Source organism: Uloborus diversus, chromosome 9 (genome assembly GCF_026930045.1).
Source record: "Uloborus diversus isolate 005 chromosome 9, Udiv.v.3.1, whole genome shotgun sequence".
NCBI lineage: Eukaryota > Metazoa > Arthropoda > Arachnida > Araneae > Uloboridae > Uloborus > Uloborus diversus.
Window position 1 is genome coordinate 6,989,114 of NC_072739.1, and position 22,838 is coordinate 7,011,951.

Below are 22,838 nucleotides of genomic sequence, written 5' to 3' on the forward strand. Positions count from 1 at the left end.
TTAATTTTCATTTTGCTCACCCTGGAATGAATATTGATTTTTTTTTCTCAACCTGACCACAAGTGGATACATGCCTAAGAACGTATAGACACCCGAAATATCCATTTTGACAATTCCTGAGTTTTTTCAACAAGTTTTCTTGTGACCTCCATATGTACGTATGTATGTGTGCATGTATGTCGCATAACTCAAAAACGGTATGTCCTAGAAAGTTGAAGTTTGGTATGTAGACTTCTAGTGGGATCTAGTTGTGCACTTTCCCTTTTAGTTGCATTTGGATGTTCCAAAGGGGGTCATTTACACTTTTTTTGGGGGAAATCATTGTTAATTTCAATGTAAGCTCAAGTGGTGTTATAATTTGGCAAACACTTGGCAATGCGTCGCCAAGCTTTTGGTGCCTAAGTTTTTTTGCCAACTTGGCGACAAATTTAGCGACTTTTTTCTTCTCCAAATCTGGTGTTATTTTATCCACTATTGGCATCATTTAGAGAGTTAACCATTGAATCACATTAAAATGTCCAATATTGGGAAAATTTATCTGTACTTATATAACGTTTTTTTGCTTCAGTTTGCAACAAACTAGGGGTGGAAATACTTAAAGTGTTTCTTTGCTTACTCCAAGGCACTATTATCATTAAATTGGCAAAAAAAGAAGTCGTTTTTTTTAAAATGTAATATGTAAACAAGAGACAAATCAAATTTTTTAAATCACTTACAGCACCGGCAGAAAATGTGAAGAAAGGGAAAAACACAATTTGAAGGGGAATATCAGGATATTGGAAGCACATGGAAGACAGAATGGCCATCAATGCACCTGACTAGCAAGAAAGGAAAATTAGGACACAACTGTAACACATTTTACTCTGAATGCTCATTAATATACAGTAGAACCTTGTTTATTTGGACCAAATTTGTAGAGTTATTAAAAAGTTAAAAATTCACAACAATAATTTTAAATACAGGGGGATGGTGTCCCTCGTATACACAGTTAATTCATTCCGTGTAGTATCAAAACCGTGTTATAGGAGACTTTTTTAAAAATAACATTTTTACTTATTTTTAATACTAATTATGTATGTGCATGAGAAAAATCAGGTTAAGATGGATCGTGTTATATCAAAACCATGTTCCGTATCATATCAAAACTGTGTTATACGAGACTTGGAAATAATGTAAATCAAGGAATGTGTACCCTGTAGTATCGAAACCAAGTTTGATAAAAACAAAGTATTTCGAGATATTATCAAAAATTAACAGAATGTATGTTAGGCATAAATGCCTGTTAATAACAACAGTAAATAATCCTATCTCATCACCTCACAACACCAATAGTAAAAGAATGTTTTTCCTTACTTATAATGTATTACCAATCGTTCTGCATGACTGGGGTAAAAGAATCTTATCAGCACTCATTCACATTGGTCGAATCGACCGAATGTTTGTTTCACTTTCGTCCACCCTTGGCGGGAACTCCGTTGTGGATGACGTCATAGAAAGCTTCTAGAAGGAATCTGATGGCACGTGTGCTCAACGATGGCAGCGATGTGTCCGTTCACGTGACTCGGATATGCTAATGACCCGGGGGGGGGGGGATATTTAAACTGCTCGCGGCTTTAGTTCGCTCTCTCTTTGATCATCTCTCGTCGTGGTAGGCGGTCGCTCGTTCGGCATTCGAACCTGCTTGTTCGTGCCATTCGCCCTTTATTAGAAACTAGTGGCACCCGCACGGCTTTGCCCGTAATAGAAAAATTAAAAGGTCTTTTGGTTCGCCTGTATATTTACAAATAGTGTATGGTGAATTTTCTCGCCAATTGGCTTGTACCCACGTTACAGTTCCACGTTATGATAATTTCGTATTTTATCATAGTTTTGTTCTTAAAACTGGAATAGAAAAAGAACCACATCGAATTTTCGAAAAATCGCTTCGAGGTGCACACCCCCATGCCACAAACTAACTTTGTGCCAAATTTCATGAAAATCGGCCCAACGGTCTAGGCGCTATGCGCGTCACAGACATCCTCCAGACATCCAGACATCCTCCGGACAGAGAGACTTTCAGCTTTATTATTAGTAAAGAAGACTAGTGGCACCCGCACGGCTTCGCCCGTACTAGAAAAATTAAAGGTCTTTTGGTTCGCTTGTATATTTACAAATAATGTATGGTGAATTTTCTCGCCAATTGGCTTGTACCGACGTTACGGTTCCACGCTATGATAATTTCGTATCTCGCCAATTGGCTTGTGCCCATGTTACGGTTCCACGTTATGATAATTTCGTAATTTATGATAGTTTTTTTTCTTAAAATTGGAATAAAAAAAGAACCACATCGAATTTTCGAAAAATCGCTTCGAGGTGCACACCCCCATGCCACAAACTAACTTTGTGCCAAATTTCATGAAAATCGGCCCAACGGTTTAGGCGCTATGCTCGTCACAGACATCCTACGGACATCCTACAGACATCCAGACATCCTCCGGACAGAGAGACTTTCTGCTTTATTATTAGTAAAGATGATTAGCTGGACTTAGCTTATTTCCCGATGGGTCTACTTCATCAAAGTTTTTAGTCAATAGTCATGCAGTTTGCGTTGCACTGTCAGTTATCTCATGCAGAAGTAGCATGTGGAGAGATTATGTTGTTAGTATTTATTTTTATCATTTACAGCGTGTTTTTATCTATTTACATTATCGTTCAAATAAACTTCATGAAAGTTAGAAATAGTTTGTCAAGTTCTTATTTCCGAACTCACTCTGCTAGTATCAAAGAAACATTGGGGAGATATTATTAGATTAGAAATTCTCCACAACAATGTATTAAATAAAAGTGAAATTCCATCTTTTATAAATATAACATTCATGTTGTATCAAAACCATGAAGCATTAAATTCAAATTTCGTACCATGTAATATCGAAACCATGTTGTAGAAGTACCGTGTTATACGAGGGACGGCTGTAATAACAGCTGAACTATAAGTAACCCAAACATTTGCTTCTGATTTTGATCAAATGTATAACTCCTGCACAGATCTTGCAATAAATTACAGTACCCTAACAAACAGCGAGGTCTACTTGCAGCGTCAATCTGACACCACTGCAGCTGAACTATAGATGATAAAGTGTTTGCGTGAAACAATACAGTGTAAATTCGTTACAAAGCACTGTATTTTACTGTAACATACGGTACGTATGCTCTTTTAAATTGTTTTTGCTTACTTCTCATATTACCCAGATTTTCATTTGTTATCCGCATTGCCTTTGGTCCCAGTTAGTCTGGATAAACAAGGTTGTACTGCACTACAATAAGTATGTAAAGAATTATGATAATAGTAAAAATGACGGGACACATACAAGTATAGTAAAAAAAAATCAAAGGTTTTGAAAAATGTAAAACAAACAAGTAAAATTAAGGAAAATTAGAATCTAAGTTAAATAATAAAGTGAGCATAAAGTTTTGTGTGCAACAATCATAAAGACCCTGTGCATCAAGTGTAAAAGAAAAATATCATCACCTAAACAGGTGGTAGCAAAATATTTGCTTATATATATTTAATGAACATAGTTACATAATGAATTATGAATGTGTTTTATTTCTTAAAGTCCAGTGAACATACAATTATGAAGCACCGACTATAATTATAAGCTGTAGGTAGGGGAGGGTGGCCCAAAGCGGGTAGTGCTTCCTATGCTCCCCCACGGTGTGTAAGCGGTGATGCATATGTATATCGTGTTTACATGAACACCCCCAGAGTTTTTATCAGTCCCTGTGAAGCAGCAATGAAGCAGCATGGTGCGACCATGCTTAAAGTAATAAAAATGATACATTTATTTTTAAAAATGAAGTTTTGTAACTTGTGATTGGTCAAAGACCAGCTTATTCTTTCGATTGTTAATAATATTACGTTATTCTAACACCATCCACCAACAAACTACGATAATCATTTCATTTCTTTTTTAAATTTAAGTTTATAACTATTGAAATAAAAAACATGCCTTTGGGCAAAGCGGGTCGAGCAAAGCAGGTATAGGATTTAATCATATATTTATTTATAATTTCTTGATTCATGTGCTGACTTAGATTTTCTGTTTCAATAGGATAAGTAAATCATTAAAAAGTTATTTTTTAGGATGGAAATTAATTACTCTATTAATTTGATCAGTTATTTCTTTATGTTTTATTAACAAATGTGTTGACTTTAAATTGGAAGTACAACTGTTTTATTAATTTTTTTTTATAATGGCAGGTAGCTAGACAACTTTTTTAATCATTTATAACTTCATACTTGATTGGCAAATGTACCAAATCACAATTAGTTAATCTTACCCACTTTGGGCTCCCTAGCAGGGCAAAGCGGTTTTTTCAAATGTTTGTAAAGTTTGATAATAAAGAAATATTGGGTTCAAAATAATACAAAAATCACTTTTTATTTTGAAGTTCAAGAGCCCTGCTAGGAAATAAGACCGTAATTGTTACGATAAAAGTTAAAAAGCTACAATTTTCGAGCGTTCTTCGAAAACCTACCCGCTTTGGGCCACCCTCCCCTATATGCTCCGAAATAGAGATTTCATATTTTTGGAAATATTTCTATGTATTAACATTCAAACTGCTTTGCTTTCAAATCATTCCACATCAATTGAATATATAAATATACAAACTAAATTAGACGGCAATAACTTCAATAATAATGATTGAAACCTTTATGGAATGTGGACCAAGTTTTGAATGCAAAGTGAAAAACTATGTTGTACATTGGCATGAATACAAAGAAAAGGTATGAAATTACTTGAAAATAATGAAAGAATACTTACTGCACCAAGAGATGTAACTAACCGTCCAGAAAAAACTTTATAGGCATAGCTAGTGAATGATGATATAACACCTTTAATGATTTTCAAAAGTAAGTTAAAATTTGCATGGATTACTATAATGAAATAACAGAATTCCAACTACTGTATCTACTTTGGAGTTTCTTAAGGGGTCACACTACCTTCCAAACATTTTTTTTTTAATTTAAGGAGGTATTCTAGTCTAGAGGCTTGATTTTAAGGTAATTTTCATATCCATTTTTATCAGTGTTTTTATTGATACTTTAAAAGCATAAAAATGCATAATAGTTGAAAAAAAAAAAAAAAAAAAAAAATCAAAATTGAGGTTGGTGGAGGCTGGCAAAGTGGGGACTCTAAAAAAAGGGGGGTCTCCTGGTTGACATGATTCCAATCCTCCAGGTGATCTAAAACATATAGTTAAGGTTACTTCTTATTAAACAAGGATGTAGAATTGTCTGGACATAGCCGATTGGAAAATAATTTTTTTTTTCACAAATGGCGTTGTTTTGAAAAAAAAAGTTCAATTTTTGGCTTCTTTTTAAAATTTGGTACTTTTTAAAAAATAATAAAAATAAAAAAAATACAAAAACCTCTACGTTGAGACAATTTTGATAGTACTAAGAAAGACTGACAAATTTCAAGTAAATCGGTGCACTAGAGTTTGAGATATCTTGTCAACCGTATCGAAGAAACTAGTTTCGCGAAAAACGCGTTTAAAGTTTGCAGTCTCATTTCAGCAAAAGAGTTTATTTTAACAAAATTAACTGTAACTCCAAAAATAATTTGAATTTCCATAAGTTCTCTTAGAAACTTATTTTTAAAAGTCTAAACTGTGTGAGAACATGAAAGGGAAAAAAAATCTTTTTTTTTTTTTTGAATTTCTAGACTAGAATACACCCTTAAGTAAATTTTATTATTTTTTTTGAAACCATAACATGTATACTTATATTATAATCAATAATTTATTTTAAAAATTTTAAAATATTGCCTACTTTTTATAAAAATTCAAAAAATTTAGGGAAATTTAAATTTTTTAAAATCTCTAAGGCTTTGTTGTTTTTGCACTAATATACAAAAGTGCTCGTTCACTTTTGGGAGACCCTACACCGACTTTCAATGAAATAGGCCCCTATGGCATTGGGTAGAACTAATATTTCGGAATAGATATTTAATTATCAAATCTATGATCTACTTTTAACAAAACTACACGAAATTTTTTAATAAAACATTAAAAATTAATTTTTTAAATATCAAAAACCGAAAAGTGCCGGAAATTTTATCTCACAAAAGTCTTCGTACACTTTGAAAAAAATGCCAAAAAATTAGTAAATAATCTAACTTTTTACAAAATTATTATTTAGTAGAATATCATGCAATATCAACAACAGCTTTTGAAAGTCTGGGAATAGATTTCATTATTTTTTCTTTCTTTTTTTGTGCAATTTCTGAGTAAGTGTTCAGCCACACTTTGAGTCTTACTGTTTCTATTTCGCATTTCGTTTCAATGGTGTATTTTCGTAATCTAGCCACCAGATATCTCCAAATATGTTCCATTAAGTTTAAATCTGGCGATTGAGGAAATATTTCTAAGTTTAAGGACAATTTTTGAGGCACCAAACGCAAACGTGTACTTCTTATTGTTATCTTGATAAAAAAAAAACAAAGTTGTTTCCGATTGCCAAATTTTGGGCAAATAGTTTAAAATTGTTTTTTGAAATATTTAACTGAACAGCATAATTCATTATTTCATAAAAAAAATTTCAAATTTCCAACTCCTGATGCTGTTATGCACCCTCACACAAGAACACCTTCACCATCCTGATTAACTGATGCAGCTAAGTTCTCAAAATTCCTCATTTTTTCTTCTATTGACATTTATACAACAATTTAACCCAAAATATTGAACTTATTTTCATCTATAAGTAAGATGTAATTCCAAAACGTTTTGAGCTTATTTATCATTGATTTTACAATGGAAAGCGTAAGTTTACTATTACAAGAAAATTTCTGTGGGAAGAAGTCTCCTTTAATCCAGCTAATCAGAGAACTTGGCGAACAATTTTAGGTGAAAATTAGACGTAAAACGTTTCATTCAATTCTGCAGAAACTTTTTCAGCGCTCAAATGTGTATTTTTCACATTTTTTTTAACTGTAAACCTTCGATCACACTTTGCTAACTTTGCCAGTTGACCTTTAAAGCATTTTATCAAGCATTTCACTATAGAATGGTATAGATTAACTAATTTAGAGACATTTCAAAACAATTTATGGCTACTGTGAGGGAAAAAAAATCAAATTTCGAGTCGTGTTTGTTGTTTTCTACACATGCCTGCCATTTTAAAAGAATAAGCAACAATAAACAAATAATTAAAGGCAAATGACTTTACAGTGTCATTACAATGCAAAAAAATAATTAAAAAAACCACATATGATAATTTTAATCATGAATTTATTCGAAAATATTTCAGTGTACGATGACTTTTGTGGCGTATTTTTTCTCTGTCTCGTCATTTTTTGACAAATTTCAAAAATAAAATTTCGCAATATTTTGAAAAAAACTACTTGGTTTTATTTAGAATGGCATAGGAATGGTGTGAAAAAAAATTGGACTTCATATTCGAATTCAGTTTTGCGTTATTTTGGTTTTACTATAAAATTTCAAGGTGTACGGACACTTTTGGGAGACACCGTATATATTTAAAAAAATAGCAGCTTTTTGCTAAACGATCACAATCATCAGCTCTAAAAATATGTGCATTCATTTACTTTTGTGTTCATTAGAAAATTTCCTGTGATTAATTATGTAAAAAATCGTAATTAAAAACATTTTTTGGTTTTTAAAGGTATAATATGCTCTAAACATTTGAGTAACTTATAAAACGCTTATCCAACACACAGTTTTGTTAAATATGTTACAAATCATTTTTGAGGTACTGTAACCCCTTAAGAATGTGTATACTTTACCTGCACTGCAATACAAAGCAACAAACTGTTCCTTTCCGAAATATGTGATAGCAGTAGTGGAAAAGCTGTACAGCACATACATATTTGCAGCCAAGTGGAGGAATGAATAATGGCTGAAGGTGGATAAAAACATTGGCAGACAGGAAGATTCTAAATAAAAAATTAAAAAATAAATGAAAAGTTATTTCAAGGGAAAACAGAAGCTTACAAATACAACTCTCAAGTTTACCGTATATACTCGCGTATAAGTCAAGATATTTATTACAAAAAATGAGGGTTCAAGTAAATAGGGTCAACTTTAAGGAAGGGAGAATTTCTGAAAATTTTCCACGATTTTTTCGGGGAAAAAAACACATGAAAACGTGAACACTTTCCTGATTTTAGTCCATCCCTTTTGAGTAGGTACTAAAGAAGTAAATACTTAAATATTCTGCTATGATATTACATGGTCTGACTGTGAAATAAAGAATAAATAATTACAGTAAAAGGCCACATAAGTGAAAAGTGCGGGGATCGCCATATTCGCAAATTTTCCCGATAGTCACGACATAATGCTCATTTTTAAAAAAATAATGTAATATGCCTACATCATTAAATTTTATTGATATAAAATCAAAATAAAAGCAACAAATTAAAAAAATCGTATCTTATAATCAAACCCTTTACAAAAATCGTGATTGCAAAAGTGAACCCTTTTGGTGCAAAGAAGAAAACTCAGATGTTTTTTAATACAAAAATGTACTCTTACATTTCATTTCTCTCTTTTTATAACGTTTACATTCAAAATTAGTAGCAAAACGCTCCCAGTGGTTTCCAAAAGTAGAGACTCTACTTATACGCCAGTTTTCGATTTTTACGCCATTTGTCTCCCAAAAGCAGTGACAAGTCTAACGATAAGCAGACTATGCAGCCGCGTGATGGGGCAAGGCCCCGAAGTTCGGCTTGAAACTGAAACAAGAGTACAGTGGTTTTAGATACTACCCACCATAACTAAGCGAACAAGATTTGTTTTTTTTACACGCGGACACAGTTATCTGCATTGATGTTGGGCTAAATGCCTTTATTTTTGGTTCTTGAAGGATTTCACCAATATTGTTTAAAAGAAAAATCATTTTGTGACTTACCTTTTGCCATTCCGAGAGAAAACTTTGCGCGAAGAATCCCATCCACCTGCCGCCAACACTCAAATGTCCGAGTTTGAATCGGAAGTGTTTGAAAAACATGCGGCATGCTATGATTGGTTGTTGTCATTCGGCAGATGTCGGTAAACTTCCGAAAGAGCACGTGTCAATGACGTGATGAAATCATGTTGAGGTGTTAAGTGCTGAATGCCAAATTAAATAAGAATTGTGCAACCGGCAAGCTGTGTTTTCTCCGGGTTGTGTTGTTTTGGCAATATGCAAATTAGGTAATGTCACATTGTTTCTGGAAAGGCCGAATCTGGCTATAAATACGCAGACCGGCAGGAGCTCGATCGCTTGGGCTTCGCTTCGTTTTTTTACTTCTACTCGTCTCCTCGTCTTGTGTTGTCTGTGTCCCGTGAACGTGTTCGTCAAATGTCATCCTAAATTTTTGCTATTGGCCTCTTGGTGAGGTCTGGTTTTTCCTGGAAAAGCACTGATGTTGTTTTGAGTTTGGAACCCGTGTGTTGTGATGACGTCTACAAAAGCAAAGAGTTCTAAGTTTCCCTGATGTGGGTCTTTTGTTCTCCTGTGGAAGAAGATCGCGTCCATCCCTGGTATACCTTTCCCTGATGTGGTGAACTGTTGCTCACGCGGTGTGAATCGACTTGCCTGCAATTCGTGGAAATTGCCATGCTGTCCAACGACCGGTGAGGCGTCACCTTGGAACACCAACAGGACTTTTAATCCATGCATGGACTCATTGTAAGATCTCTTTTTCTAATTTTTCCCGGGGAACAAATCATTGTGTTGTAACCAATTTTCAATATGTGTCAAATAAATGTTTTTCAGTGTAAAGAATGATTCATGTTTTATTTTCTTCGGGCAGACCACTACCTCAAATTTTTAGTTGGAAATGAGTTGCCTAATTTTCAGCTTAGCTGTAGGCCATAAACCTCAAATTATATCCAACAATTGAGAAGAGATAATTTTAATTCCTGCTCTAAGGTTATCTGTATCTTGAAGAGGCCAAAAATATGAAGTTGTGCTAGAGCCATTTTGAATCATCTTTGATCCAAACATGACATCAGAAGAAAGAAAAGCATCACTCAAATGTTTGAAGGATATGTACAGAAATGATTTTGATGTTTGCATTTTGGAAGATGAATTTTATCATTTTAACATGTTTCTCCAAGAAAACGAAGACACCTTAAAAACAACACCAGAAATTCCAGACAAATTAGGTCTCTTTTCTTATCATATTTATCACAGCTAAAGGAATGTCTTGTACATTTCCGATCATAGAAACATTTTTTAAAATTTTTTTAACAATTCCACTGACGAATGCATCTGGCGAACAATCCTTTTCAGTTTTGAAAAGAGTAAAAAATTATTTACAAAATAAAGTGGGAGAAAAGAGACTGAGTAACTTAGCTATTTTATACATAGAGCAGGAAATGTTAAACCGCTTCGTAAAAAAAAAAGACGATTTTGTTACCAATAAAACACGACGAAAATTCATATAAGGTATTGAAATAAAAATTATTGTGTAACAATACTGCTTTAATTTTTTTAAAACTTTATTTTCTATTTTATTGGAACTTCTATCTTTTTTTAACTTAAGTTGGGGGGGGGGGCAAAAATTTCACCGCTTAGGGGCCCCACTTCACTTGATCCGCCTCTGCCTATAAGTGGGGTGGGGGGTCGACTTATATGCGAGTATATACGGTAAAAAGTTTTGAATCATTCTATTTTTCAGTGAATTTATTGCAGAGCTCTTAGTCAAGAAAACTGAGATAGGCACAGAAGATATTAGTGAACAAAATACTCAAAGTGTTCCAGTTCTTTACCATTTTCAAAATTCCAAGCTCAATTAGTTTTCAAAACTGTTAAGATCTATCACATTCATTTCATTTATAAGAATACTTCATTCTAAATATTAGATGCATAGGAAATTTTTAACATACTTAAAGCAGGACTTGAACAGAAATATTTCCCCATAGTAGGGAAAAAGTAAGGTACTTTCCAAAGCAGGAACACGCACAGATTGATACCAATGATACAGGAGGCTACTTTCTGTCCCTCTGACTGGTTGTGCCACCAAGTGTGAAGCTAAAAAAGACACATTGAACATAATAGCTTAGAAACAGTACCACCCCGATTTAACGATTGTCAATGGACTGGAAACAGTTATCGTTAAATCAAGGATATCATCAAATCAGGGAACATAAACATTCAATGCAGCCAAATCCGGCCTAGTAAAATATATCTTTAAATTGGGGAAATCGTTAAATCAGGTATCGTTCAATCAAAGTTATACTTATATGTATTGAAATCAGGGTTCAAAAATATGATATTTTTGAAAATATCTGATATTTTGATATGTATCGGATATTATGATACATATCCGATATTTTCAATTAGCACTAAAGTCTTCAAAATAGTAAATGCATCCTCAAATTACTCTTTATTTTCTTATATTATAACTACAATATGTAGATTTAAAATTAAGGTTTTTTTTATTATTTATTTCTAATATTTTGTTTTACATTTCTGTCAATTTTAGAGGTTAGTGGAGTTAATTTAGCATTAGCTGTTTTACTCATTTTTCTTCTGTTAGCTACTTTTACAGTTATATAATTCATCAGAAATAAATTATATGCATTAGTCGGTGTACAGTCGTAAGACATTTTCTTTTTTTCTGAGCAATGGCTCCGCTCAGCGAGTTGCTACAAGAAGCCTTCTACAGTCCTGATGCATCGATACTGGCTGAAGCTGTGATCAAGACCTTTGGTAAAATTTAATGTCCATGGACACAACAACAACCAAACAAAATTTTACATGCATTTTACAGACCATTGCTAAACGTTTTGCGGGTGAACATTTCAACTCCCATTAAGAATACAAAAGATAGTAGATTGATCCTGTCAAGGATGCAAAAATAGAAGGAAGAAAAACTAAAAAACAAAAACTGGTAATGGGGTTGTTTCATTCAGTCAAAAGTACTACTTTTATGCCCTAAAATTGATAGAATAAGCAAAAAAAAAAACACATGGAGCAAGAAAATACTTTTATTTTCCCAACGCTTAATTTTTAATTAATTTTTTAAAGTTCCGATTTTGAAAATAAGGCATGGTCTTTATGACCTCACAAATAATGTACTTCGGCGCATCTGTCTACGCTTTTCCACATTATGATAATCAAGAAGCGAAATAAATATTACACTCTCTGCTTGTTATCAACCATATCGTTGCCAGTACATGTGAGAAAAGAAGAGAATTAAATATTGTGCTGTGTGAATCGCATTTCATTAATTGTGATGATATAGGCAGAAACGTAAACAATGAAAGCGCATCGATTAAAATATTTTTTTAACAGTCAAATTATTTAAAAAAAGATCAGATCCTATGTTTTTAAGCATGCTCTTTCAGAAAAAAATACTTTTAAAACTTCGGAAACGACCCCATTGAAAACAGGAAAAAAGATACATTTAAAAAAATTTAAAAAATCCCAATGACAAAAGTAATTTAAAAAAAAAAGAGAAACAGAAGAAAAACAAGTAACTTTGTGGTCTATTTTATTATTGGTAAGGAACTCGGCAAGGATTCGGTAGAACAATTTATGCAAAAGATGGATACTTTAACCCAAAGTTTGTTGTTGGACATTGAATCCGAATTCTTTAATAAAGGCATTAAAAAAACACTAGACTTTGAAAAATGTTTAAATAAAGTCGATGATTACATTGAAAGACATGATGATTACATTGAATCACAAATTGGTTCATGAATTTATTTTATCCAGTAATATAGCTTTCAATAGTCTTCCAAACCTGGTGTGGCAAGCTCCATAACAGTGTAAGGATTACCTACATTGTCAGTCTTTTCACCAATCTGTCACAACCATTAAAATATTTTCATGCTATACTACTAAACAAATTCCTGCGCCTCTGTTTTTCAAGCAATGTAAATAATTTTTTTGATGACTCTCAGACATGAAAAAGGTCAGAAAAAGAAATAGATAACTGAGTTTGGAATAAAATCATTTTGGATCCTTAATTTCGAATTCAAAAGACAATAGTGTAGGAAAATTAAAGCAAAAATTTTCGTTTCATTAAAAAAAAATTGCTGTACTATATACATTTTCTGAAACCTAACAAAAATACCAACTTAAACAGATCATGAAGAATATTAAACTATTGCCATTGCTTACCTGTCTTCGAATTTCACCTCTTTTATATCTGGGAACATGAGAATCAAATAGAGAACTTTTTGAAAAACGTCTCATATAAGTTCGCATGTTTTCATATTGCCAAATAGAAGCTGCAACAAAGCAGGAACCACTGAACTGGAAGAGAAAAAACTTTCAACTAACAAAATTGTTAAAATACACAACATTTTTACAATTACTAATTTACTTTAAGCGATAAACTTATCAAGACTTAAACCCTGAACTGAGGTAGTGAGAAGCAAAGAGATGTAAGTGGCAAAATTAAAAATTTGGAGATAACCAGTACAGATGGTAGGTGAACCTCTCCTCTGTCTTGGTGCAAGGGATGGTACTAGTAGCCCTGGTAGGTGCTGCTGTATAGCATGATTTTAAAAAAAATTCAATGAAAGCCTACCTAAGACGTAATTTTTATACGCGTTTTACTCAAAACTTGGAAATGTTCACTTGCATCCCTTTGCTTCTCACTGCCTCAATCTTTACTAATAATAAAGCTGAAAGTCTCTCTGTCCGGATGATGTCTGGATCTCTGTGACGCGCATAGCGCCTAGACTGTTTGGCTGATTTTCATGAAATTTGGCACAAAGTTAGTTTGTAGCATGGGGGTGTGCACCTTGAAGCGATTTTTCGAACATTCGATGTGGTTCTTTTTCTATTCCAATTTTAAGAACAAAAATATCATAAGATGGGCGAGTAAATTACGAAATTATCATAACGTGGAACCGTAACATGGGCACAAGCCAATTGGCGAGATACGAAATGATCATAACGTGGAACCGTAACATGGGCACAAGCCAATTGGTGAGATACGAAATTATTATAACATGGAACCGTAACATGGGTACTCATAGCTGCCAACCTCAAGATAAAAAAAATAGGAGCACTTAAGGGTAAAAATAGGAGCAATGAGGGTTAAAATAGGAGCACGAAATCATGCTCCTATTCAAAAATAGTCTTTTATACATATCCTATATGCATTGAAAATGCATTGCATAAGAACATATTGAAGATTAAAACACAATTACTTCTTATACTTGGAAGTAAAACAACTTCATGGTAAAGGTCAAGACTCGGAAATTTTCTAATTGGCCAGTGGCCACTAGACTCCAAAAACTTAGTGGCCACCCCGAAAGCAGAATACTTGACGATGTTCTGCAATGCAAAATCAGTTGACAAAATTGTTCTGCAAGTACTTCCAGCATCCTTTTCCACAAATCTGGAGCCCTAAACCAAAATCATTTTGAACTGGAGGATTTTTTTTTCTTCAATTTTTAAACTGCACTGTTGCTATGCATTTCTGTGGAACCTAAACCGATTAAGATTCTCCAAAAACATTTTATATGCTTTCTCAAATGCATAAAAAACGCAAAGATACAAAATTTTATAAAAATCTGAACCTAGGCGTCAAACCACGTTTTTTTGGGGGGGGGGGGGATTTTACATGGCATGAAGGAGAAATTAAAACAAAGTGAATTACTAAAATAATAAATAAACTGAATCGAATTAGGGTAGCTTATAATAAGCACTTCAAAACTTTCTAAACAATTCAAATATTTTCAGCATGCCAGAAGATTGAAACCTCAAACAAGACATGCAAGTTTTGGCGATGGACGTGTTTCAATGTTGGCATGTTTCCAAAACATACGTTTATGGAGGAAGTTGCTGTGGTAACAATCCATTGGGGAAAATAAGGAAAAGGGGAAGCAAAAACTCTAGAAAAATCAGAATCTTTTGAGATTGAGAACATGAAACTTCTGACGAAAATCAGCAGAAACTGCCGATTTTCTACAAATATCTTCTAACTCAATGTAGAATTTAGCACTAACTCTGCAGATTTCTTTAAGCCCCTTAAAGTAAAACTAAAGTTCCTGCAGATAACTTTTCAAATTCAATATTTTTCGCGAGCTTTCCGCCGAATTGTCGTAATTTCCTAGAATTTTAGATTTTCTTCTAATTTAAAGAAATTTGCAGAATTTTTGCACAATTCTATCTTGAGTTGGAAGATATTTGTAGGAAAACTGCAGTTTCTGTAGATTTTCTACAGGAATTTCACAGAAATCTGTAGAATTTTGCAGAAAATTTGTCTGAGTTTTCCTCTCACATTTGCACAGAATTGTTCTGCGGCTCAGGCACCTGTTCTGCGACGTACGTCGCAAATTTAGTAGTATTCTGCTTTGGGGATGGCCACCACTGTCGCCAAAGTTTTGAAATACAAACTGGAGGGGGGGGGGGCAGTTTTTACAACTTTCATAAGAAAAATAGATGAATAGGACTCTCTCTCTTTGCACATTCTAAAAGAGAGTTATTCAATACTTTTTTTTGCACATGGAAAATTTAGTGTAAAAGTTTTCTGAATTATCTAAAAAAAAAACCCAAAAAACAAATAAATAAATAAGAAGTCAGCAGGAACCTTTATTTTCGATGAAATAGTTTTAGTTTATAGCAAAACCTCCAAGGCAATGAGAGAGGATCAAATACAGATAAAATTTCCCCTTCAAGAAAATAATTTAAAAAAAAAACCATAACTTTTTGCCTTTTGTTATTTTTAATAGTTTGCATTGAGACAAACAACCAATTCTGTTTTCGGAAACTTAGGCTATTAATAGACTAGTCTACTTCCATGTTGCAAATGACCAAACATGGCAACAACGGGAAAAATTTAAGATGATAGATTTCTGAATTTTTTGCATTAAAAGTAATTATAAATAATTAATAATCCTTAAAAAACTAAAATTTAGACGAAATAGTCAGTTTTTAGCATATTAGTGTCTAAAGCAATGATGATAAAATAAAATTTTATCATCATTGCTTTAGAAATAATTTTGAATTTTAAGAGAAAAAGTTTTAAATTTTAAGAAAAAAAAATTACGAATTTTCCGAAACCCCCCCCCCCCCCCCAGCTTTTTTTGCATTATTTTCAATAGTTTACATTGCAATAAACATCTAGTTCCGATTTTGAAAACTTGGCCACTTACGAGTCTTGAGTACTTAAATCTCGCAAATGACCAAATATGGCGACTAAGTCAAAAATTCAGATATAAAATTTTGTATTTGTTGCATGAAAATAATTTTAAAATAAAAAAAACCCATGAAACTACAATTTAATTGAGAATATTTAGCACATTCGTGTCCAAAGCAATAAGGTAAGATGAAATTTTAAAAATAGTACAATTGTTTTCATTTCTTAATAAAATTATTTAAAATAACCAAAAAAAAAATTTTTTTTTTTTGCAGCACATGTTGCTTATTTTCATTAGTTTCCAGTTAAAAGAAAAACCCAATTCTGCTTTGTCTTTGAAAACAAAGGCACTTAATCATCGTCTACTTCCATCTTGTGAATGACCAAACATGGTGGCTACGTTTTACACGTAGCTGAAATGCTCTATGAAAAAACGACGTTCTCCGATTGACGCTCCCCCTCAGTGTTTATCCTGATACTAATGCTTCCAAAGCATCAAATTGTCTTCTCTTTTGTTGTGTTTGTGCACAATTCCTGCCTTCGAAGATAGGGAAATTTCTTCTTTTTCCTCAGAAATCAAAAAGTGTACTAGTAAAGTCAAAAAACCGGAGTTTTTTGGAATAAATCGGATTTTCGGAGCACGCAATAAAAATCGGAGAAACTCCGGGAAAAACAGAGCACTTGGCAGCTATGGGTACTAGTCAATTGGCGAGAAAATTCACCATACATTATTTGTAAATATATAGGCGAACCAAAAGACCTTTTAATTTTTCTATTACGGGCAAAGCCGTGCGGGTACCCCTAGTTGTAAAATAAAGTAGTGACATGTCCACCATCTTAGGGCTAAACGATGCTTTCTGCCCATGTCTGATATGTTGAAGTAGTGAGTTTTGCTTCTTAATTGTGGTTTCTTATCAATTCCATGTTAATTCACAATCAAGTAACACCATAATCAAAAAGAAACACACGCTACTTCAGAGCAGAAATAGGAAGAAAGCAGCACTTAGCACCAAGATGGCGGACCTGTCGCTACTTAAGCTACGATCTGGGCTTTAGTTAAGGCAACCTCGTTTCAATTTTCACTTCTTTGTGAATAGAAGTAAAGGAAATATTGTAATCATGAGTAAATTTGTATTCAAATTTCAGCCTAAATTTCTATTTTACCTACACCAGAATGAATGTCAACATTTTTTCGTCCTGTTAAATGCACATGCACCCATACCCACAAAGTCATTGACAGCCCAAAAACCTATTTTCATCATTCTTGATTAAATTATAATGAGTTTTATCATGTCTGTATGTATGTATCCTGCATGTTATAAAAATGATTGTTAAATAGAAACTAATAAAGTGCACATAAAGAGGGCACTTCGTGCCAACATCAAATGTCTTCCCTTTCAGCTAATGATGACCAGTAATTATTAGATTTCTTCCTGATATTGACAGATAGTTGGTGCAAGATCCCCATTTTAACAAAAGTACCACAAAATTTTCACCCAATTTTTTATCTTTTTCCAATATAAACCTTTTGGAAGTCTTTATTGACACTATATATTTTAACCTATGAAAATCAATTTAAAAAAAAGGCAAAAATATTATCCTGAAAAAATACAGCTGGTCTCTTTTGAAAAATTAAAATTTGACAAGAACTCAATGGTGCACTATGAATCATCCTAATTTATGCATGATTCGATAAAGACCGCTTGGTATGAAAAAGGCGAACTAGCTGGATGCAGCAGGCATGTTTATCTTTGTAACCAGCAATTTTTTAATTATTTTACGAGAACCCCAAGTGTTTAGAGCATTTTTTTTAATTCAATCTCCAGAAAAATTTTCTTAAGTTCCTAGTTAGGAACCAATTTTGATGAATAACCTTTGGTTTTGTACGTGAAAGCAGAAAAATTATAGAGAGCAGTTCATTTTAATGGCACTAGGACCAGTCTAGCTGGGCCCAGAGCCTGTTGCTGGTCGTCACTTTTGTATTTGTATTTGTATTTTGGGTTTTACCTGTCAAATAAATATTATATCAAAAACAAGAAAAAACATGCCCACATGCATGTAAATACATTAATTTCCTAAATCCAAGAAACGGTGGACAATTGCCCCTCCTGTGTCCTCTAAATGACAGGCCTGCATATTGCGTCTATGGGGAAATATTTGGTTCTGACCAGGAAACATCACGAGTTCAGTAATCATGAAAAAAGTTAAAAATGGTCGCATTCGAAAGAGTATCTTTAGAAAAAAATTTGACCCAAATATTGTGTGCCCTCGTCCTTTTGTTTTTGAGATATGGAGGGTCAAAGTCTGTCGAAATCTTACGAAAATTCGCCAAATTTAAAGACTTGGCAAGAAATGAAAAATACCACGTGATTTCATCGCCTGCGTCTAGCAAGACTCTCATTTCCATTTCTGGTCATCTGCAAAGCGCGTAAACGATGTTTCGAATTAACCCTTTACTTGTGTGGGTAAAATTAAAAAGTAACTATGAAGCCTGTGAAATGGAAACTAGTGAGCTTTATCCAGAGGAGCTACAACTTTATAACGAAATTGAATGTAGGATTTAACTTTGTAATCGTGATAATAATGCATTTCAGAATTTAAGTGCATTTCAAGTGTGTTTTACTTAACTAATTTAAGTTAGTACTCTTGTAATGAAATGTGTTGTAAGTAATTAATAATTATGTACAAGAATTAATATGAATAAATAAAAAAAAACATGCTTATTAAAGCTTATATATTGAAAAAAAATGGATAGTTTTTGATGTTGAAAGAACATGATCATGGATTGTAGTATCCCAGCTCTTATTTATTTTTTCAAAAGTTATTATCATTCATGAAGTTTTATTGTCTGACCACTGCTAGCGAAAATGTTTAATTTAAAATCGAAAAAAATAATAATTAAAAAAAAGAAAACAACGGATAGTAAATGTCAAAAATTTGCACAGCAAAACTAACGATGTCGGAAATTACTTCATAACAGATTCTTATCAAAAATTTTATAGTCGACGCTCATTACAACAACCCCTGTAGTTCGAAAAAGTCTGTCACTGCAACTGAAAGTCGCTATAACGTAAATGCACATCATATTGCATGTTATTTAGTCATTTTTAAAAATACTGAATTCTCTTTTACCAATTATGCTTCACGTTAAAAGGGAATTCAAATACAAGCAAAATAAAAATTAATACAGTTTTTTTTTATTTGACTTGTTAGAGGGTTTACACATAACTTGAAAACGATACACATAACGAAAAACACACTGGAAATAACTGACAGAAATCGTTTTTTTTTTAAATTTGAGAACATGGTTTGAAATCTTTAAAAATGTCGTTTTCTTCGTATTTAGATACTGTTGAAGACTTCAGATTTACGACTTTTCAAAAAAAAAAAAAGACTTTAAAGTGTGTTTACCGTTTCTCTACGGTTATCATATTTTTTTCAAAACAGTTTCATCATCGAAAAAACTCTTTCAGTGGAAATATTTCACCCGCAGAAGCATAAAAGTTTTAAACATCAGTTTTTTAACAGTCTTAAGAATAACAAAAAATTCCATTGTTTTTACAATAAAATAAAACAAATATTTCGGGCTGTGGCGTTTTCCCCTATACAGTTGCACGTTAATATCCCGGAACACAAGCCCCTAAAAATTTCAATGCCGCCACGACACCCCGCGCCATGGTAGTCACCCCGAGTAAAGAATTAATGCGATATTTCTCATGCGCTTTGGTGGTGACCAAATATGGAAGTGAAATGTCTTGTCAGATGCAGATGTTGAATTCGCGCCGTACCTTCCATTTCTGAACAAAACTCGCTAAATTTGGCGACTTTACTAAAAATTTCGGCAATTTTTAAGACATCATATTTCGATAACGTGGTCACGAGGGCACGTAGTTTCAGTGCCATAAACATGTTTTCCAATGCTCTGTCGAATGCCATGAATTTGGAATTTTTTTGAATTTCCTTGATCGTGATGTTTCCTGGTGAGAGGTTTTATTCGTATATCCGTTACCCAATTAAGCGGGGCTGTCATTAAATGCAATACCTTCTTTAGCACTGGCTTGGGGGTGGTGATAACTTACTGCTAAATTCTCATGAGATATTCTTGACTGACAAAAGAAAACTAGGTATTAAGCGGAAATTCCCGCCCCCCCTCCCCCCCAAAAAAAAGAAACAGAAACCTCTCAAAGAACATGAGCCTCCCGAAGAAAGAGAAAACTACCCCTGAAAAAACCTCACCTAAAAATTTCAATGGAGAAGTCTGCGTCAAGACCTTCCTCTGAGCAGGACACCCAGGGCCGGATTTGGAAGTGTGGAGGCCCCGGGGCAACGAAGGAGTGGAGGCCCCTAGTCAAGGTTCGAAAAGATCATCATACTTTCGAAAATATCCGATATTTTGATATATATCCGAATATTTTGATATATATATATGTATATATCCAATATTTTCGACCCGTGAAAGTTAGGATATTTTGTAAAAATGTTATTGTGGGGGTCCCTTTGTTGTGGAGGCCCAAGGGCAGTAGCCCCGCCTGCCCTCCCCTAAATCCAGCCCTGAGGACACCTCTGTATAAGTGGCTATGAAAGTCTGAAATCTGGTAAATATTATAGGTGTTCCTACCCCCTCTAAGAGCAGGGATCCCCTCCCCCAAAAAAAGAGGATATTACCCCCCACCCCCTAAAAATTTCAACGTCGCAGTCTGCGCCATGTCCTTTTCAGGTGGACGCCTCTGAATATTGCCATTAGTTGGTGAATATCAACATTCACATACCAACATCGGAAAATGACCAAATACCTTCAGTGAAAGTTAACATGCTGCAATTTCTGTCTTTCAAGGAAAAATACACAAAATACAAGTGCTAAAACTTTAAATTTTGGAAAGGAGTTGAGACTTTACAATCAAAATACAGTAATAATGACAAAGCATGAACCAAAATATGTAAATAATCCTCTTCAATAACAGAACATAAATGAGAACTGTTTAAGCAATTTCACTTTTTAAAATGAGTATGTTCAGATTTTGTTGTTCACACTTACAGAAACAGTGAAAATGAAAGGCTTGATAAGACTTTTCATTCCAACATTGGAGCTCACTGACTCCGAGGTAGCTATAAACATTTCGCTGTTTTTTATAGCAGGCCATTTAGAATTTCTTGAATTTCTGTTGAATCCTTTCACAAGGCTTGAAAACTTGTTGCTACTGTAAAGAAATGCATGTTACAATAACAATTTTAAAATGATTTTTTTTTCAAAAAGCTATTTTTTCAAAAGTCATAACTAAGCTTCAACAAAACTTATATTAAAGAAGATGTAATGAAGAAGTTAATATTTATGATAACAATTATAATACATGCAATAAAAACATAATTGCCGCCCCCCCCCCCCCATTTTTTTCTATGAAACATGGGTAGGGAACCTGTTTTCACTGAAATGCCACATCAGTTATCTGCCTGAGCAGCATCTTCAGGTGGGTTGTTTTTATTTATTATGCTACTTTTAAAATATTTCCAGACTAAAAAAACAACAACTGTAATTATGATTTTATTGCCTGCAAATCTAGTAATAATGTTAATGAAAAATTACTGCACCAATACTAAATGTATATGTTTGGATAACTGAATATATTTTTGCAAATTGAAAGGATAAGTAAGGTCACTAAAGAAACTGAGAGAAAAAAAAAACATATAAGGGCTGGGTTGCGGCAATGTCATTACACATAATAAAGTATAAAACGAAATTAAATTTAGTTAAAGACGTATTTTAGTTTGATGGAACTTTGAATCTTATTTATAATGGCTTTTTCATTTTATTGAAGGATATTCTAAATTTTAATGGCCCTATTAATGATTTTTGATGGCCTAATTCAATCAAATTGTGGAACTTTCATATTCAAATAGAACTTTTAGAATAGCTATGGCTCCAAGATGTATAAAAACTCGTCACCACTAACTTTGCCCGATGCCGTAAGAGGCCGCAGGATTCCCATGCTTGGTACATTACTTTTAAACTTTTATTACAGCTCGATATGACAGCGTTTTACAATTAAATCTGAATAGTATTAAAAGAAATTTAAAAAAAAAAATGATTGATTTTACGAATACTTTTATAATTAGTACTAACATACTAAAACAATTGTTTATAACAAATCAGGGAAAATAAGTTTTCGGAAACATTTTAGTCACTGAAACAATACGGAATAATGCAATAATTTTTTCACGTCAATGTTACCGTATCTGACACAACTGACGTGAATGCAAACAAGAAATCATTTTAATTTAAGGTTCACAAATAATACTTCGTTCAAAACCTCGATTACATCATTAGATTGTTTACAATTTTGCAGAATGCAGTTAAATGAACAGTTAGTAGTTAGTATGCTTTTAAACCGTGAACAAAGCTTTTGCTGCACCAGAATTCCTCGAATTTTAAAGAAAAAAACCCTTTGCTGTTATTTTTTATGTTATATATGAAAAAGTACTTTGAATTCTTTCTATTCTGATAATATTTCTTCTGTATATAAAAGTAAAAAAAAAAAGTAACCATAGTTTTTTTTAAATAGTAAAAAGGTTTTGGCAACAGCTTGTAGTTCTTGAATAGTCTACATGTCATTAGAGTTCACTAGGAACTCGGAAATACGCAAATCTGATTGGCTAGTTCATGATCACGTGATGTCACGTGATAGTTTTCTGACGTCATATCACGTGGTCTTCTCGTTGTGTAGGGTTCCCTTAGTTTGAACTTTTATCGCC

The 22,838-nt window shown here is 33.3% G+C and overlaps 1 protein-coding gene across 1 annotated transcript in view; it reads right to left on the bottom strand.

Moving 5' to 3' along the window:
• LOC129229846 (presenilins-associated rhomboid-like protein, mitochondrial) overlaps positions 1-22,432 on the bottom strand; it is a 35,370-nt gene extending 12,938 nt beyond the window's left edge. The window contains exons 1-7 of the mRNA XM_054864221.1: positions 22,318-22,432; positions 21,127-21,289; positions 13,118-13,252; positions 10,876-11,020; positions 7,788-7,937; positions 4,806-4,876; positions 717-818 (exon numbers count right to left, since the gene is read on the bottom strand). Of these exons, the coding sequence (XP_054720196.1) occupies positions 717-818; positions 4,806-4,876; positions 7,788-7,937; positions 10,876-11,020; positions 13,118-13,252; positions 21,127-21,289; positions 22,318-22,358 (807 nt within the window). The 5' untranslated portion in view covers positions 22,359-22,432. The remainder of the gene's footprint in view (positions 1-716; positions 819-4,805; positions 4,877-7,787; positions 7,938-10,875; positions 11,021-13,117; positions 13,253-21,126; positions 21,290-22,317) is intronic.
• Positions 22,433-22,838: the final 406 nt, after the last annotated feature.